Source organism: Siphateles boraxobius, unplaced genomic scaffold, assembly GCF_051911475.1.
Source record: "Siphateles boraxobius isolate OS27281-9 unplaced genomic scaffold, OSU_SipBor_1 21, whole genome shotgun sequence".
NCBI classification, from domain to species: domain Eukaryota; kingdom Metazoa; phylum Chordata; class Actinopteri; order Cypriniformes; family Leuciscidae; genus Siphateles; species Siphateles boraxobius.
This window is the reverse complement of record NW_027508822.1, coordinates 1,387,334-1,405,585: the sequence shown is the minus strand read 5'-3', so window position 1 is coordinate 1,405,585 and position 18,252 is coordinate 1,387,334. Positions and strand designations below refer to the sequence as shown.

General features: G+C 38.2%; 2 protein-coding genes and 1 long non-coding RNA gene across 4 annotated transcripts in view; 1 reads left to right on the top strand and 2 right to left on the bottom strand.

The window, feature by feature from the left end:
* Positions 1 to 18,252, bottom strand: part of LOC143746085 (uncharacterized) — a 317,610-nt gene that overhangs the window by 9,477 nt on the left and 289,881 nt on the right. The gene's annotated exons all lie outside the window — the stretch shown is intronic.
* LOC143746140 (uncharacterized) lies at positions 7,761 to 8,149 on the top strand. The gene is made up of 3 exons (XR_013206453.1): positions 7,761 to 7,795; positions 7,885 to 7,966; positions 8,103 to 8,149. It is a non-coding gene; the product is annotated as an uncharacterized LOC143746140 (long non-coding RNA).
* LOC143746081 (L-asparaginase 1-like) overlaps positions 10,485 to 18,252 on the bottom strand; it is a 35,295-nt gene continuing 27,527 nt past the window's right edge. Inside the window, exons 12-15 of one of the 2 annotated variants that reach the window (XM_077237802.1) lie at positions 15,519 to 15,632; positions 14,971 to 15,069; positions 13,187 to 13,348; positions 10,485 to 12,766 (exon numbers count right to left, since the gene is read on the bottom strand). In XM_077237802.1, the coding sequence (XP_077093917.1) occupies positions 12,686 to 12,766; positions 13,187 to 13,348; positions 14,971 to 15,069; positions 15,519 to 15,632 (456 nt within the window). In that variant the 3' untranslated portion in view covers positions 10,485 to 12,685. The remainder of the gene's footprint in view (positions 12,767 to 13,186; positions 13,349 to 14,970; positions 15,070 to 15,518; positions 15,633 to 18,252) is intronic. The other variant, XM_077237803.1, reaches the window with a different exon arrangement.

Genomic DNA, 18,252 nt, shown 5'->3' with positions numbered 1-18,252 from the left:
TTTAGCAGAAACATGAACATAAAGCAACATCATGTGAATACATGAACACAAATCAATCCCTACTTCTATGTAAATCATCCTTAAATAATGAATATCAACCAAACATAATAAATTCACTTCCTTAACATGAGAAATCAACTTGGTTGGTTCATATAATAGACGCACACATCAAATGTGAATAAAACATCGAGTCCGTTTGCTACACTCACTATTTTCTATATCTACACTAATCAACGCAGACACACATTTACATTTACAATGGGCCTTTTTAACAACTACAGTAAATTGAACTTTAAAGAAGGTTTATGATGGTGTTTCCATGAAAAGAGAGAAATGGCATGAATCTGTCCTGATGCAGCTGAAAGTATTTAATCTTTTGTGGTTGAAGTAAAATATGAAGATATATATTTAAAAGCTAGTGTGTTTTTTTCAGACACTTAAAGATAGTTTTCTTAATATTTCTTAATACCTGACTTAAGTTTAGCAAATGCATTTGTCTAAAGAAGCTCACAATTGTGTGTGTGTGTGTGTGTGTGTGTTATTCCCTACGTTACAGGGACCAAATGTCCCCACAAGTATAGTAATATCAGTAAATTTTGACCTTGTGGGGTCATTTTTTGGTCTCCATGAGGAAACAATCTTATAAATCATACAGAATGATGTTTTTGAGAATGTAAAACTGCAAAAAAGTTGTGTATGATGGGCAGGTTTAGGGGTCGGGTTAGTGTAAGAGAGAATATACAGTTTGTACAGTATAAACACCATTATGCCTATGAGAGTCCCGTAATGATAATAACTGTGTGTGTGTACATGCATTGGATTGGGTGTTAGATGAGTGGTGTGCTTGTGGAAAGTTTCTCTGTGGTCTATACGTACATGCATCAGCCGCTTCCTTTTGTCTCATTTTAAACCTCTCCTGGTTTTCTGTATGTGGTTTCCTTTGCTGTCGTCAATTACACACTCAATGCAGACTGTGAGCAGGGCTGGTTCTCAGAGGTGACACACACACACACACACACACACACACACACACACACACATACACACACACACACACACACACACACACACACACACACACAAACACACACATGTCTGGTCCACTATCTTTGTGGGGACTAACCCTAATCCATTGGCTAGTCCTCACAATGTAGGTGATTTCACATTTTACTATCCTTGTGGGGTCCTCACAATGTAATATAAACATGAGTGCACACACACACACACACACACACACACACACACACACACACACACACACACACACACACACACACACACACACACACACACAAACACACACATGTCTGGTCCACTATCTTTGTGGGGACTAACCCTAATCCATTGGCTAGTCCTCACAATGTAGGTGATTTCACATTTTACTATCCTTGTGGGGTCCTCACAATGTAATATAAACATGAGTGCACACACACACACACACACACACACACACACACACACACACACACACACACACACACACACACACACACACACACACACACACACACACACTGACTGCGAGCAGAGCTGGTTCTCAGAGTTGAATCACACACACACACACACACAAACACACACACACACATTTGATTTCTTTATTTGAATCCGCCAATCAAATTTCTTACAGAAAGGGTTCAAATATTCTCAGAGATAACACAGCTTTGACATTCAAGGGTACATAAAACATCTCTTACGCCACACAGCAAGGCTGCCTATCACAGCAGATATAGAGCAAAATTTTGCCAGCTGTTTAGACTTTCCTTTTGGTAGCCCTGCCAGTCTTAGTCCACTAATAGCCGATGTCCCAGGCTGCCAAATATCAATGCCACAAGCTTACATGCATAGCCTAGGTCACTAATCTTTGCAAAGAGGGGTTGGTATTTAGTCATTTTTTCAGAAAAGGCTATGTCCATGAATGGACATATGGTATCCATGATGGTGTTTCCATGAAAAGAGAGAAATGGCATGAATCTGTCCTGATGCAGCTGAAAGTATTTAATCTTTTGTGGTTGAAGTAAAATATGAAGATATATATTTAAAAGTTAGTGTGTTTTTTTCAGACACTTAAAGATAGTTTTCTTAATATTTCTTAATACCTGACTTAAGTTTAGCAAATACATTTGTCTAAAGAAGCTCACAATTGTGTGTGTGTGTGTGTGTGTGTGTGTGTGTTATTCCCTACGTTACAGGGACCAAATGTCCCCACAAGTATAGTAATATCAGTAAATTTTGACCTTGTGGGGTCATTTTATAGGTCTCCATGAGGAAACAATCTTATAAATCATACAGAATGATGTTTTTGGGAATGTAAAACTGCAAAAAAAAGTTGTGTATGATGGGCAGGTTAGGGGTCGGGTTAGTGTAAGAGAGAATATACAGTTTGTACAGTATAAACACCATTATGCCTATGGAGAGTCCCGTAATGATAATAACTGTGTGTGTGTACATGCATTGGTTTGGGTGTTAGATGAGTGGTGTGCTTGTGGAAAGTTTCTCTGTGGTCTATACCTACATGCATCAGCCGCTTCCTTTTGTCTTATTTCACCACAGTCTCTCATGTGAAGCGCTTCAAATACACAGCTGCACAAGTTCTGGAGGAGTTTTATCTTCAGGCTATCTTACCCAAGGACCCGCTTCAGGTGAGAAATACAGTTCTTATGATTGGGAAATGCTTAAAATGTAAAATATTTGAAAAAACAATGTGTCTGAATTAAATTGGTGAGTCTTTGACTGATGCTTGTTATTGAACTCTGATCAAATCTAGAATTTCTGTTTTTGAATGTGTGTGTAAGCTATCTGTCAAATGTCATAATGTTCTGAAACGATGTGAAAGCTTTATCTAAGAAACAGACCTGAATAACTGTCGATATTTGAAAGACATGAAGAAATTACAGAAGATGAGGTTCTGCTTTCTATCACAGATCAATAACATCCACAAATGTTTTTTAAACCCGTTTCAGTTCCACTTTATTTCGATAGTCCACTTTAGACATTCTACTAACTATAAGTAACTTTGCAACTACATGTCAACTAGCTCTCATTAGAGTATTAGTAAAATGTACTGCATTGGTAAATGGACTGCATTTTATATAGCGCTTTCACAGACCCAATGGTCACCAAAGCGCTTTACAATTTGCCTCACATTCACCCATTCACTGACTGATTCATACACCGACAGTGGTGTCTGCCGTGCAAGGTGTCATCCAGCTCGTCGGGAGCAGCTGGGGTTAGGTGTCTTAGTAGACTGTGGTAAACTGTCAGTAGACTCTTAGGTTATGGTTAGGTATTAGGGTTCGGGTTAGGAGAATAAGTTGACTTGTAGTTGCAGAGTTACTTATAGTCAGTGGGGAGCAGTTGGGGGAGCAACACAATAAAGTGTTAGCAGATATTAAGCAGACAGTCTACTAATACTCTAATGAGAGTTAGTTGACATGTAGCTGCAAAGTTACTTATAGTAGAATGTCTAAAGTGGACTATTGAGATAAAGTGTAACCCTTGTTTAATACAGCATGAACTTCACACAGTTATTGAACTGAGTGGAACTGAATCAACGCTGAACTGAACTGGGATTGCCTCATTTATGAGCTGCGTCTGAACACTGATTCTGTTATTTCCTCTTTAATACTGTGAACGAATTATAGACTTGAAACTTGACACGTGTGTTGTTTTTGCAGATTAAAACCACAAAGTTTCCCTGTTCTCTTTCAGCACCTAATCATGAATAACATCACAGTGACACGTGGAGACATTCATACCTCTCTGGGTTTTCTGTATGTGGTTTCCTTTAATGCCGTCAATTACACACTCAATGCAGACTGTGAGCAGAGCTGGTTCTCAGAGGTGACACACACACACACACACACACACACACACAGACACACACACACACACACACACACACACACACACACACACACACACATGTACACACACACATGTACACACACACACACACACACACACACACACACACACACACACACACACACACACACACACACACACACACACACACACACACACACACACACACAACACACTCTCAAACAGGCGCACACATCTTTGCGGAGACTCTCCATAGGCGTATACAGTATATAGGCGTATATAGGTTTTTATACTGTACAAACTGTATAGTCTGTCCCCTTACACTGCCCCTATCCCTAAACCTACCCATCACACACAACTTTCTGCATTTTTACATTTTCGAAAAACATTACTTAGTATGATTTATACGCTGTTTTCCTCATGGGGACCGCTGGCTGGTCCCCACAATGTAGGTGATTTCAGGTTTTACTATACTTGTGGGGACATTTGGTACTCACAATGTAATATAAACATGAACACACACACACACACACACACACACACACACACACACACACACACACACACACACACACACACACACACACACACACACACACACACACACACACACAGTGAGCAGTGCTGGTTCTCAAACTTTAACTGCCTAAATAATGATAGAAGTTTATTGCCATGTCAATCAAGGTTGTTAAGGCCCGTTATTATCTCCTCAAAACAGAATAATGATGATAAAATAAAATAAATAATTTTCCCAGGAAAATGGATCAAAACTGGGTAAATAAATACAACAGAGAATGAGCAAATATGACCAAAATCATCAGGTAGAAACTGTCAAAACGGCAATCAAATTATCCCATATGCATTCAATATGAAAAAAACATATGCATTCAATGTCAACACTAAAAATAAACAAATTTAAGTGCACAAAGTTCCCAATATATATGTGATTGGAATAAGCAGCGTAAAGCAGGCATACACGCATTCATGCACACACCATGACAGCCAAAAAAAGTGTCATTCATTGATACATGCGTTACGTTACTGTAACATTTAAAACCAGACTAAAACATTCACTAAGACATTTGCAAAAAAGGGCTAAAAGAATTGCAGCAAATGCAATCCCTCCTGCTCCTCTCTCTGACTGGAGCGTTTCATTTAGCAATCAATGCGTATCCCACTGGTCACAAACACACTGAACTTCATTTAGCAATCAATGCGTATCCCACTGGTCACACACACACACTGAACACCATACAAGACACTGTGTCTTTCAACAGCTTCAACAGAACGATTGTTATCATTTTAGCAGCACAAATCAATCAAAGGACTGTTACCCAGCTAAGAGTTTCAGATACTCACTTCTATAACATTTCTGCAAATAAACATCTGTTAGTGAGTGTTACCTCAGTTTCGTTATCTTCTGTTACTGACAGTTTGATTGTCTTGTTTGATTTGATCAGTATGGACTTAAGATCGCAGATCCATCAACTCCTGAAACACTGATGGATCCTGTTATTTCAGTCTCATCGGATCGTCTCGTCACGTCTCGCTGTGTGAATCTGAATCACGAGATCATCTGCGATTCTGCGAAATCGGTAAAATGATTTAGATTTTCTCTCAACACTTTTATATTCTCAGAACACATAGAACTGATGATTACATTATAAATGATGATTTAATGAATCTTTTATTTCAGCTTCATTATAGTCATGTGAGCATGTTCAGAGGTGAGAGAAACGTTTCAACTATAAGCATGAACAGAGAATATTAAGAGATTCAGATCAAACTCTGTGTTGAACTGAATCTTCTGTGCTTCAAGTTAAATTTGAATCGCTCTGTGTTTATATGGACACATCGGCTCAGTGTTAAAAGATGTCTGTGTGTCTACATTTTTCCCCCACAATTGATTTAAATAAAATCAAAATGTCTGATCTACGGTAAGAAAATATTATTGGTGAAAATAGTTTTTTTAGTGGTGAAATTTATGAATCATTCTACTTTATGATGATGAACACCCTATCACCTGATCATCTTTTGTTTCTGGCTTTCTTTGTAACAAATTTTCTGTTTAAATTTTTCGGAGTCAAACTATCCAACTAAATGAAACACTGATCATCATAATGGTGACCAATATTTTATAAATATTTTATCTAAAACTCTGTTAATTATCAATAAAAACTTCTGCGTATGAAATACAGAAATAAAGTCAATCTGGTTTGTAATAAGAGAGATTTTATTCTCTAATGCTGAGGTCACACACTGAATGATTTACAATAGGAAGAAACGCTGACAACTCCGTCTGGTTTGCAAACTACATTTCACAACCAAACACACGCGATAACACAAGATCACAAGTGAGATCGGAGTTCTAGCGCAAGACTGGAATTGATATAAAAAAGTAGCCGACAAATATCCTGCGATCCAAATTGTCGGTGCGTTGATTTGCAACAAAAAGGAGATAGAGAAACTTTCCTCTATTTCTTGGGTCCATATAGACAGAGAAGGAGCCTTTGCTTGTGATATTCTGGTCTATAACTCCTCCCCGAAGTTATGTTGCTGCCCTGTATCTTGCTCTCTCATTGGCTGTAGGTCATCGCCGATGTAGCTTTCAGTCAGAACACATTCACACCGCAGGATTTTGAATCGCAGACAGCTCCAGATATTTAGCATGCCAAATATCTCACAGGCATCAGCAACACATTGTTGATTCTCTCAGATCGTGTCCTTGATAATGCACACTGTGTGATTGTCACTCGTGTGAACGAGCAAGGATTTCGGGCATTTGTCTGCAATTTTGCTGGCGAAAATCTGTTGGCGAGTGAATATCGGGGCTAAAATTGTGCAGTGTGAACTCGGCATAAGGCTGTGGCCAGAAGTCAGTTGTAGTTCTTGTGTTCATTCTTGAAAAACGAAGACAATTTGATGGTCATCGTAGGAGAAGTCACTGCAGGACTGTGAGTCAAATCTTCTGACACTGACAGAATTTCATCTGAGATAAACTTTGATTGCAACGGTCATGAATGGGCTGTCGTGAACATGTCAAACTAAGGTTCGAAGACTTCAGATTTTAGCCTAGGTTCAGAGGATTATTTTAGGATTCGCTAAATTTTTCTCAGATGGCCAAATCACGGCCAAAATCGCACAGTGTGAACCCAGCTTTACACACCCTGCTTATGCTGAAAACATAGAGCAAGGTTTAAGGATAGTTCACTCCAAAATGAAAAATAGCCCATGATGATGTACTGTAAATGACATTCTTCTTTCAGACGAATACAATCAGAGTTATATTAAAAAAATGTCCTTCCAAGCTGATAATGGGATAATGCAACCAACAGTTTGAAGCTCAAAAAAGTGCATCTATCCATCATAAAAGTGCATCTATCCATCATAAAAGTGCATCTATCCATCATAAAAGTGCTCCACACGGCTCCGGGGGTTAATAAAGGTCTTCTGAAGTGATGAGTTTGTGTAAAAGAAATGTCATATTTAACACTTTACAACTTACGCAACTTATGACGTCAGAAGTAGTGTAGTGCGTGATAGAGTAGCATCAATATCAGCTGTATACGTCGCATTACTCGCATTAGTTGCGCTTTAGAAGCTTCAATCTGATGGTTGCAATTCACTGCCATTATAAAGCTCTGAAGCGTCAGGGTGATTATTAATGTAACTCTGATTGTATTCGTCTGAAAGAAGAAAGTCATACACACCTAGGGTGACTTGAGAGTAAATCATGGACTAATTTTAATTTTAATTCAGAGAGCTTTTATTTTAACTCTGTAATTCTGATGACTGTGAATGTGCTTTTCAGTGATGAATGAAACTGCAGCGACTCCAGGTGAGTTTCAGCTGATAAATGTGTGTCTGATATTTTTTCGGATACATTTTCTGTCATATTGTCTGATATTTGTGATCGTTGTGTGTTTCAAAGATGTTTCGAATGAAGTGACTCCGTCTCTCCAGCTCTCGGGTAAAACATCAAGAGCTTTAAATCCAAAGTCTAATATTGATTTATCATTCTTACACATCAGCTGATTTGATATTTCATCACTTGAATAGATCAGTTTTGGTGGCTGTTTGCTCTCTTCATCGTCATCTTCTTCATCTTCATCAGTTTTATGCTGTGTAAAAGGATCTTCAGGTGAGTCCAGAAGCTTGAATTGTGTCAGAAAGAGTCATGAAAACTGAAACTCAAATATGTGCTAGTAACGAACACAATAATGAACACAACTAAGATGAATATAGAAATAAATGAATAAGTGTCATTCTGTGTTCAGATGTTTTCCAAAGGCAGCACCGTCTGTCTGTCAGCGCAATGATTCAGAAAACAAGTGAGTGAATCAAACTGAGACTGAATCACATATAAGGGCTGTTGATGTTTTAATGTACAGAGGAAGCAGAGATTTATGAATATTAATGTTTAAATTAATCTAATTCTCACAGGATCTTGAATCTGGTGACCAAATAAAGGTCAGATCTGATGCTCCTGATTCATTGAATCTGATCAGTTCAGCGGCTCAGTGTCCAGAGGATGATCATGAATCAACATGATTCTCAGCTCATTTTGTTATTGACTCAAACTCGGGGCCGAAGTGTTTCTGTCGTCTACATCTGTTACAGTATAAACACAAACTCAAGAATACCAGGCATTTTCAGTCCTAAACTCGCTTTTCTGCACTCAATTGTAAAAAAAAAAAAAAACTGATGCCAGGTTCTTCATTGTTAGTGTTTGAAATTTCAGCAGCCTACGTTATAAAAAAAAAAAAAAAAAATATATATATATATATATATATATATATATATATTATAATACAACTCTGCATGACAAAAGTTTCTATTTTTTTTATAAGATATAAAATATCTTCTTATTTTATGAAAAGCTATGCATTTTTACTTGTTTTTCTACTTGCCAGTGATAATTCCACAGGAAAACTGCTGTTACTGAATCACACTGAGCTGTTAATGACTCTTTTACTGAATCTGTGTTCGTTTAGATCTAGAACAGAACTATAGAGGTAAATAACTAGTTAAATCTGTGATCAATTCAATTAATAAAAAACATTTTACTGTTCTGGCTCTTCCTATTTTAGTGTTTTTGCTCCCCTACTGTTCGTTTTTAGCCTGGTTAAAACCAGACCATTCTCAGTTGTAACTGAGTTAGGGTCTGGCAAAGTGTCATAGACAAATCATTTCCAGAGGGGCGTCACCAACGGACGTCGCGGATAGACCTAAACCCAATCAGAGCGATGAAGGAGATGACGTATGCGGCGGAGAAACATCTCCGAGTGTTGTTCTTTGCTCGGGTTTTAACTAAAAGGAAACGTTCAAATCGTTTAAAACAGACGCGATAGCTGATTCGAACGAGTGATGTTCGACGGCGGCATCCATCTTTGTAATGTAGGCTACAAAATCTGCTTCAAAATCCCAGCGCTGTCGTCATCGTGTAAAGCCCGCCCCAACGTTTCTGATTGGTGCCTCGATTTCGGCGGATTGGAAATGGGCTTGAATGAGCTCTTTGCCAGACTAACTTTCAGAGCAAATCTAAATTTGCCGGAAGTTGTCTGGGTTTTCCCAGGCTAGGTCGTTTTATATTCTACATCTTAAATTATATCATTCAGTGTCCGGGGATTAGTTCTGTGCACATATTAGCGCATTTTTATTGTGTCATTCCATCAGATTAAGCGCACTCAACGACCCAGACCCAGATAGCACAAGTCTATTTGATGTGATATTTACATCTGGAAGACGTATTTTTAAGAGTGTTTGCTCATCTGCAATACGTCCATAGGACGTTTCCTGTCAGATGTCAAATAGACGTTTAGAAGATGTCTTTAAGATGTAATGATTTAGAATGCATGTTAAACTGACATCTTCTAAACGTCTATTTGATATCTGACAGGAAACGTCCTATAGACGTATTGCAGATGAGCAAACACTCTTAAAAATACGTCTTCCAGATGTAAACATCACATCAAATAGACTTGTGCTATCTGAGTTAAGAGTGTTTGCTCATCTGCAATACGTAGGACGTTTCCTGTCAGATGTCAAATAGACGTTTAGAAGATGTCAGTTTAACATGCATTCTAAATCATTACATCTTAAAGACATCTTCTAAACGTCTATTTGACATCTGACAGGAAACGTCCTATAGACGTATTGCAGATGAGCAAACACCCTTAAAAATACGTCTTCCAGATGTAAACATCACATCAAATAGACATGTGCTTTCTGGGATACTATTGTAAAATTCATAGTTCCCAGATAGCACAAGTCTATTTGATGTGATATTTACATCTGGAAGACGTATTTTTAAGAGTGTTTGCTCATCTGCAATACGTCCATAGGACGTTTCCTGTCAGATGTCAAATAGACGTTTAGAAGATGTCAGTTTAACATGCATTCTAAATCATTACATCTTAAAGACATCTTTTAAACGTCTATTTGACATCTGACAGGAAACGTCCTATAGACGTATTGCAGATGAGCAAACACTCTTAAAAATACGTCTTCCAGATGTAAATATCACATCAAATAGACTTGTGCTATCTGGGTTCTGTTGATATGATATCTGTGTACAGCTAAAGATCTTAAGCAATTATCTCTCAATACATTATGTAAACATCTCATGTCAAACATAACTGGACTCAACATACACAATGTAACAGTTTAATTATGTATTCTTTTTATTTTTTTTTCTCACAGTTTTACACATTTTACTCAGTAAATCACCGTAATCACTATAACGACGACTTCCTGTTGTGAAGACTTTTATTGAGTAGAAGTGTTTAGCTTACTGGGTACGAAGCCACTCAAGCCAGTACATTTCACATTTTATGACATTTCAGAGTACTTTATTGGCATGATGGATTTATTGTCAGTCTTGATGCTGCTGATGGTTGAGTGTCTGGTAGATGGCGCCAAATCTCCATTTAAACTGATGAAGCGAAACAGCTAAAGTCTTTTTATTCATTTTTTTTTAAATGCTTTATTTAGTGACAAATCACACACATACAGAAAAACAACAGCAAAAAATTCAATAAGAACAATTTTGTCTTTCATTCATACAGACTCAGAGGCTTCATCAGTCTGATCAAAATCAAAATTGATCTTATTAAAATTAGATTGGTCTGACTTTTGTTTTTTAATGTTATGCTATAATTATGCTATAAGACACACCTGCACTTACAAAAACAGCAGACGGAGTAAAAATGAAGTTTCACTCTCTGTCAGTAGGTGGCGGCGGTGGCGCTTATGGAACAAAAGCAAAATAACGTTTCCTTGGTTACCGTTACCGCTGTACACAAAGCAGCTGCGCTAATAAACTACTTTATACGGAGGCAAGAGCAGAAGGAGACGGTTCCGCTTCAGTGATACACTCATATAAACCCCTCAATATATATATATATATTTTTTTTTTCCTACATTTCTCAAACAGTGATCTTTCTGTGTCTGGATCAGTTTATCTCTGTTTGTGTTCTTCTTTTTGGTCCGTCTTCATCATATCATATCATATCATATCTCTGGCCTGTGTTAACGTCCTGTTTATAGATTTTGTTATATGTGCAAACGAATTACATTTCGGGGAATGATTGCAAAGCAGTTTGTGTGCAAGTATTGAATAGAGATTGGCAAAAAAAAAAAAAAAAAAAGAATCGTTGACTCTTTTTATTTATTTATTTTTATTTATTATTATTTTTGTATATAATCATTATATACCATAATATATTTTAGAATGAGCTCATCCCCAAAATGGCTTAAATATCAGAGATGAAGGAAGTGAAGTTATATTGTCTCTTCACCATGTGGGTTGATCACATCCTGAGCAAATGGTAATCATAATTGTAGATAAATCATCAATTAACATACAGACCACAGCTGTTACAACAAGAGCAACTTCATTTACATTAAGAGTGGTAAACTGTGACAGGATAAAATGTTTAAGATTTGGGTGTTCTGGGTTCATTCTGACGCCCGTGAACCTAATGTGCTTTGGTACTTTGCCACTGCTATGCTGTAATAAACGTCCACATCATGTTTTCTTACAATGCCGAGCCCTCAGTGATCACAGAGCTTTGTCTTGTCTTTGCTGCAGAATATGTAAATGCATTTGTCCTGCTTCTGTGTGATCACAGACGACACGCTACCAGACTTTCAGTGCTACCCCGTCCCACTCAGCAATATATAATATATATAACCACTCTGCGATATGGTAAATGGACTGCATTTATATAGCGCTTTCACAGACCCAATGGCCACCAAAGGGCTTTACATATTGCCTCACATTCACCCATTCAGTCACCGCCGGCGGTGTCAGCCATGCAAGGCGCCATCCAGCTCGTCGGGAGCAGCTGGGGTTAGGTGTCTTGCTCATGGACACCTCGACACTTGGTCAGGTGGAACCGGGGATTGAACCACCAACCTTCCGGTTTGTAGACAACCTACATGAACCACTGAGCCACTGCTGATATGTAATATATACTATATAACCACTCTGAAAAATAAAGGCCAGTCAAATAAAAGCCTCTATCAGGTCTTCTCCTGGTATAAATATGCCGGCGCCGTCAGTGGTGTGGAGTCTAACAACTCCAGACGGTTTATGAAATGTAACCGAATACACGGTTACTATTCATCAGAAATTCACCTCTTGCCCAGCCCGTATTTTCATGAAGAAATGTCCGCGCGGTTTTCTCTGAGCCACAGTCAGACTTTCCACCATCGCTTCATCCCACTCGCTCTCTGTGGTCAACAGGTCACCATCAATAATTTTTACACATGGTGGAGCATAATCACTGCTACTGAAGATTGGTAAATAGAGGTAAATAATCATGCGATTGCTCTCTCCTTAGACTGGTGTCCGAGTCTAAGCCTGGCTCCAGGTGATCGTGAAAGGCTTTTCGATGGTGTGAGATTGTGATGTTACATCAAACTGCAACTCCTGAACCTGAGGGAGAGGAAGAGACAGAGTTTGTGATCCAGTTTTTGTCCGTCTTTAATCCAGTTATCAGACAGGATTAAAGCTAAACTACCCAACAACCACAATATGTCAATGTGATGTCAGCGTGATGTGACTCCAAATAATCCAACGTCAGTCAGACGTCATATTTTGTCTGAAAATGAAAGTCGGGTTGACGTCTAAATCCAATGTGTGTTTGACGTAAATCTCTAACGTCACACAGACGTTAATGTTGGTTGGAGTAAGCACCGGACTGCAAAACCAGCTTCACTTATTACTAACCAGATTGAAGTTATTTCTGTCAGACATCTACAGAAGTTCCTATTAAGAATTAACTGTTTTTGTTGTTGATGTTTTATTAAAAATAATATTTAGTTTTTTAGTCAGTAGGTTTAATATTGTTTTTACCTCAGCGTTGTATGTGAATGGCAGATCGACGTCGGGCTGTCCAGTCACGCTCAGTGTAACACGAGTGACGGGCGCTGTTACACCCCACACCTTCACCAGACCCAGAGTCAACCTGTCGGCCTCGGCCAGACCGTCTGTGGGAACCACGCTGGTCAGAACACCCTATACATATAAACACACCGATGTTACACACACATATAAACACACAGATGTAACATACATATAAACACACAGATGTTACACACACATATAAACACACAGATGTAACATACATATAAACACACAGATGTTACATATATATAAACACACAGATGACACTCACATATAAACACACCGATGTTACACACTTATAAACACACCAATGTTACACACACATAAACACACAGATGTTACACACATATAAACACAGATGTTACACACATATAAACACGCAGCTCTTACACATATAAACACACAGATGTTACACACATATAAACACACAGATGTTACACACATATAAACACACAGATGTTACACACATATAAACACACAGATGTTACACACATATAAACACACAGATGTTACACACATATAAACACACAGATGTTACACACATATAAACACACAGATGTTACTCACATATAAACACAGATGTTACACACATATAAACACACAGATGTTACTCACATATAAACACACAGATGTTACACACATATAAACACACATGACAGCTGTTACACATAAACACACAGGACAGCTGTTACACACAAACACACACATATGTTACACACATATAAACACACAGCTGTTACACACACATATAAACACAGATGTTACACACATATAAACACACAGATGTTACACACATAAATACACCCTGATGTTACACACATATAAACACACAGATGTTACACATAAACACCCCGATGTTACACATATAAACACCCCGATGTTACACACATATAAACACACAGATGTTACACACATAAAAACACACCGATGCTACACATATAAACACACAGATGTTACACACATATAAACACACAGGTGTTACACACATATAAACACACCGATGTTACACACATTTAAACACACAGCTGTTACACTGTTACATATAAACACACAACTGTTACACACATATAAACACAGCTGTTACACACAGCTGTTAAACACATATAAACTCACAGCTGTTACACACATAAACACACAGGATGGCTGTTACACATAAACACACACACACACACACACATAGCAAAAACAAATAAATTATTCAGCTGAATGGTCTTACTATTTTCTTTATTTGCTTTTATTTGTGCTGTTATGATTATTAATAGCCTGTTGTTGGATGTTTAAAGTTGATCTCTTTATCTGAATATTTTACTTATTGTCCCCATTGTTGAGATTCATATGCTGATTGTTGATGTCTAAGTTATGCTGTAATACTTTTGTATGTTCATCACTCATCGCTCAAATCATTCATAACTGATTGCTGTAATATGTAGTATAACACACTTTCTATATGGAATTTGACTTCATGAGTTCAGAGAGTCAGGTTTATTTTATAATTATTATCATAATAATGTCATCATTAGTATATATATAGCCTTTTATTTATTTCTCTTAGCTTTTCTCTTACATATTTCTCTTGGATTTTCTCTCAGCTACATATCATCTAATTACTATTGTCAGCAAAATCCCCAGAAAAATTGGAATTTAAATTTTTTTGTATCAATAATCGCACACCCCTTTTAGTTTAAAGTGCAAAATAAAGTTAAGAAAATAAACAGAGAAAGAGATTACATTACCTTTTTACGGCTAATACTGAGGTTCTTGGCGATGACCTGTACACAGCAACTGTCGGCCAGGTCAGAGGTCATCTCACCACGCAGATTACGCATCAGCATCTTATGAACATACAACGTTTAATTAAGTGATTTAAAACAAGTCATAATTATTATCTAATTATTAACATTTACAAATTAAATTATTACTAAAAGTAATATACTGATTTTTGTTATTTGAAAAACAGAAAAGAAAGATAGAAAGAAAATACTGTATTATATTAAATAGATCTCTTAAAATATCAACAACAACAACACAAATATATACATTATACAAACTAAAGTTAGTTCAGGTTGCAAAATGTTGTGTGATGCCCGCATTAATTAAATCATGTAATAAAAATAATACAAAACAAACTTTTTAGTGCTACCCAAACATGAATACAAGGAGTATGGCTAAGAACTTGGCATTTGTATTTTAAATGTGATATTCAAAAATATTTTTCCTGTCATTCAAAAGTTTGGCGTCAAATGTGGTATAAATGTATTTTTTAAGAGACTTTTTTCTATACCTTCCTCTTCTCTTCTGTACTGAGGTCTTGTTTTGCCAGCACATAGGAGAGTTTTGAAAGAGCAGCTTCTGCGGTCATATCACATCCAGCGACCACATCGGCTTTATCCAGAGCCTGAGAGGGAATATTAGATTACACGCTCCTGGAATACACTCACATAAGGCCTTTAAAGGGGTGGTTGATTATGATTTCACTTTTTTAACTTGAGTTAGTGTGTAATGTCGCTGTTTGAGCATAATCAACATCTGGAAAGATACGAGTTCAAAGAAAAGGGAGATGTTTGCTTTTAAAGAAATGGCCTTTTAAAGCTCCAGTCCGTAACTTTTTGGGGATAAAAATTATAGTACATAACCAGCCAGTGTTCAAAACTCTCTGCTTGCCGTAGCTCGATTCAAAACAGTAAGCTTGTAAGAATGTTTTTAAATCCAGTGGTACTGGTGGATTTCCGCGGGAAATTCGAGCATGTCTTTGCGTCGTTACGTCACATATGTACACACAAAGTCACATCTGTACACAGTCACATCTGTACACAGTCACATCTGTACACAGTCACATCTGTACACAGTGACATCTGTACACAGTCACATCTGTACACAGTCACATCTGTACACAGTCACATCTGTACACAGTCACATCTGTACACAGTCACATCTGTACACAGTCACATCTGTACACAGTCACATCTGTACACAGTCACATCTGTACACAGTCACATCTGTACACAGTCACATCTGTACACAGTCACATCTGTACACAGTCACATCTGTACACAGTCACATCTGTACACAGTCACATCTGTACACAGTCACATCTGTACACAGTCACATCTGTACACAGTCACATCTGTACACAGTCACATCTGTACATAAAGTCACATCTGTACGCATAAAGTCACATCTGTACACATAGTCACATCTGCACACATAAAGACACATATGTACACATAAAGAAGGTGTCGGCTAGTAGGCTATGAGTGTGAAAATGTTGGAGGTGGAGATGTATAGCCTTTTCTCACAGCACTTGATATAATTAAACTTATTAATTTGACGGCGGATCCAGAAAGGTTCAAATGACAATCACCAGTGATTTATGGACTTTGGAGTGGCTACAGAAAAAAAGAGACTGCAACCGGCCCATGCGAAAACAAGGATAATATCGGAAGGGCATTAGATCATGCAATGCTGATGTTGTTAACATGAACAATTTAGTATAATTTTGTATAAAAAGTATAATTTGCACTATTTGACGTGATGATAAGCGATCGTTAGATTTAATCAGCGCGATTTACTGCATTGCTTTGTTTCCCTTAGTTGGTCAGAACAAAAGTGGATGTTACTTGTTCAGATGACATTTTCCGGTGAAAATGCTTATGTTGGTCATACATCCAAAAAGTAGAATAAGCGGTGACTGACAGCACATTCCTCTAAAAACAGTGGATTCATCCGCGCTGTGCCATGCCGAGGCACAACCCACGTAAAGTGGATAATTCCATGAATAACTGCAATTGCAGATTTCGAACAGAGATGGCGACAAAGAGGGAAAACTATGGACTGCAGCTTTAAGGACCACAACAAACGGCTGGTAGGGACTACAACGATCTTCTTCACGGGTTAGTGACATCACAAACCCTAAAATTTACATAAACCCCGCCCCCAGGAATATTATTTATAAATGATCAAGACAGATTATGCTAATCAATGACTAGAAAATAACTACACATAAGCTACATAAATTCATCAACTAACCATTCAGAAATGTTGTCTACTTGCAGGGTGTGAACTACGGGGGAGCTAGAAGGAGCTTGGCTCCCCTTAATAAGACATGGGCTCCCCTGAAAACGTGATTCGTGAAATTTTGGGGGGGTCTCAAAAAATATTGACAATGTTTTATTTTGACATGCAATGTCAGTATTGTGTAATGTGATCATCGTGGATTATTATGTGTAAAATAACAAAAATATCGCATGACAGCGATTTAAACCTAATTCATTTCAATAAAGATAACTATACTTGCTATTCTTGTCATGAGCATCAAGGTGTGGTGGAGCTGTGGTGCAAATTCCACTCATGTTTAGTACATTAACTCAAAGATTCGTGGAAAAAATATAAACGTTGGAGGCCATTGATCTGCGCGCAAAGTCCTTGAAATCCATTCTGTGTTAAGGTAAGGCATGTTATTTCCAATTATGCATTGTGGCTGGGTTGGTATAGGTCTGCGTGACTCTCGATGTCTTAGGCCTAATTGAACGGAGGAATTATGGAAGTCCTTGTAAGTCCTCGTAAGCACGCACAAGTGCACGAACACCCCATCCCATGGGCTCTGCGCTTGGATCGGCAGGCTGTGCACAATTGGTTCATGCAGTTCCCACTGACCAGCCAATAGCATGTGTGTGACGATCAGCTGGATTACCCTCGAGTGCCACGAGAGGGCGCTCCCCTTCTGCACTGCCTTCCCTTGCACTGCTGATTCACGTCAGCCTCGACGAACCAGAGCTTCACGTCAGCCTCGACGAACCAGAGCTTCACGTCAGCCTCGAAGAACCAGAGCTTCACGTCAGCCTCGACGAACCAGAGCTTCACGTCAGCCTCGACGAGCCAGAGCTTCACGTCAGCCTCGACGAACCTGAGCTTCACGTCAGCCTCGACGAACCTGAGCTTCATGTCAGCCTCGACGAACCTGAGCTTCATGTCAGCCTCGACGAACCTGAGCTTCACGTCCGCCTCGACAAACCTGA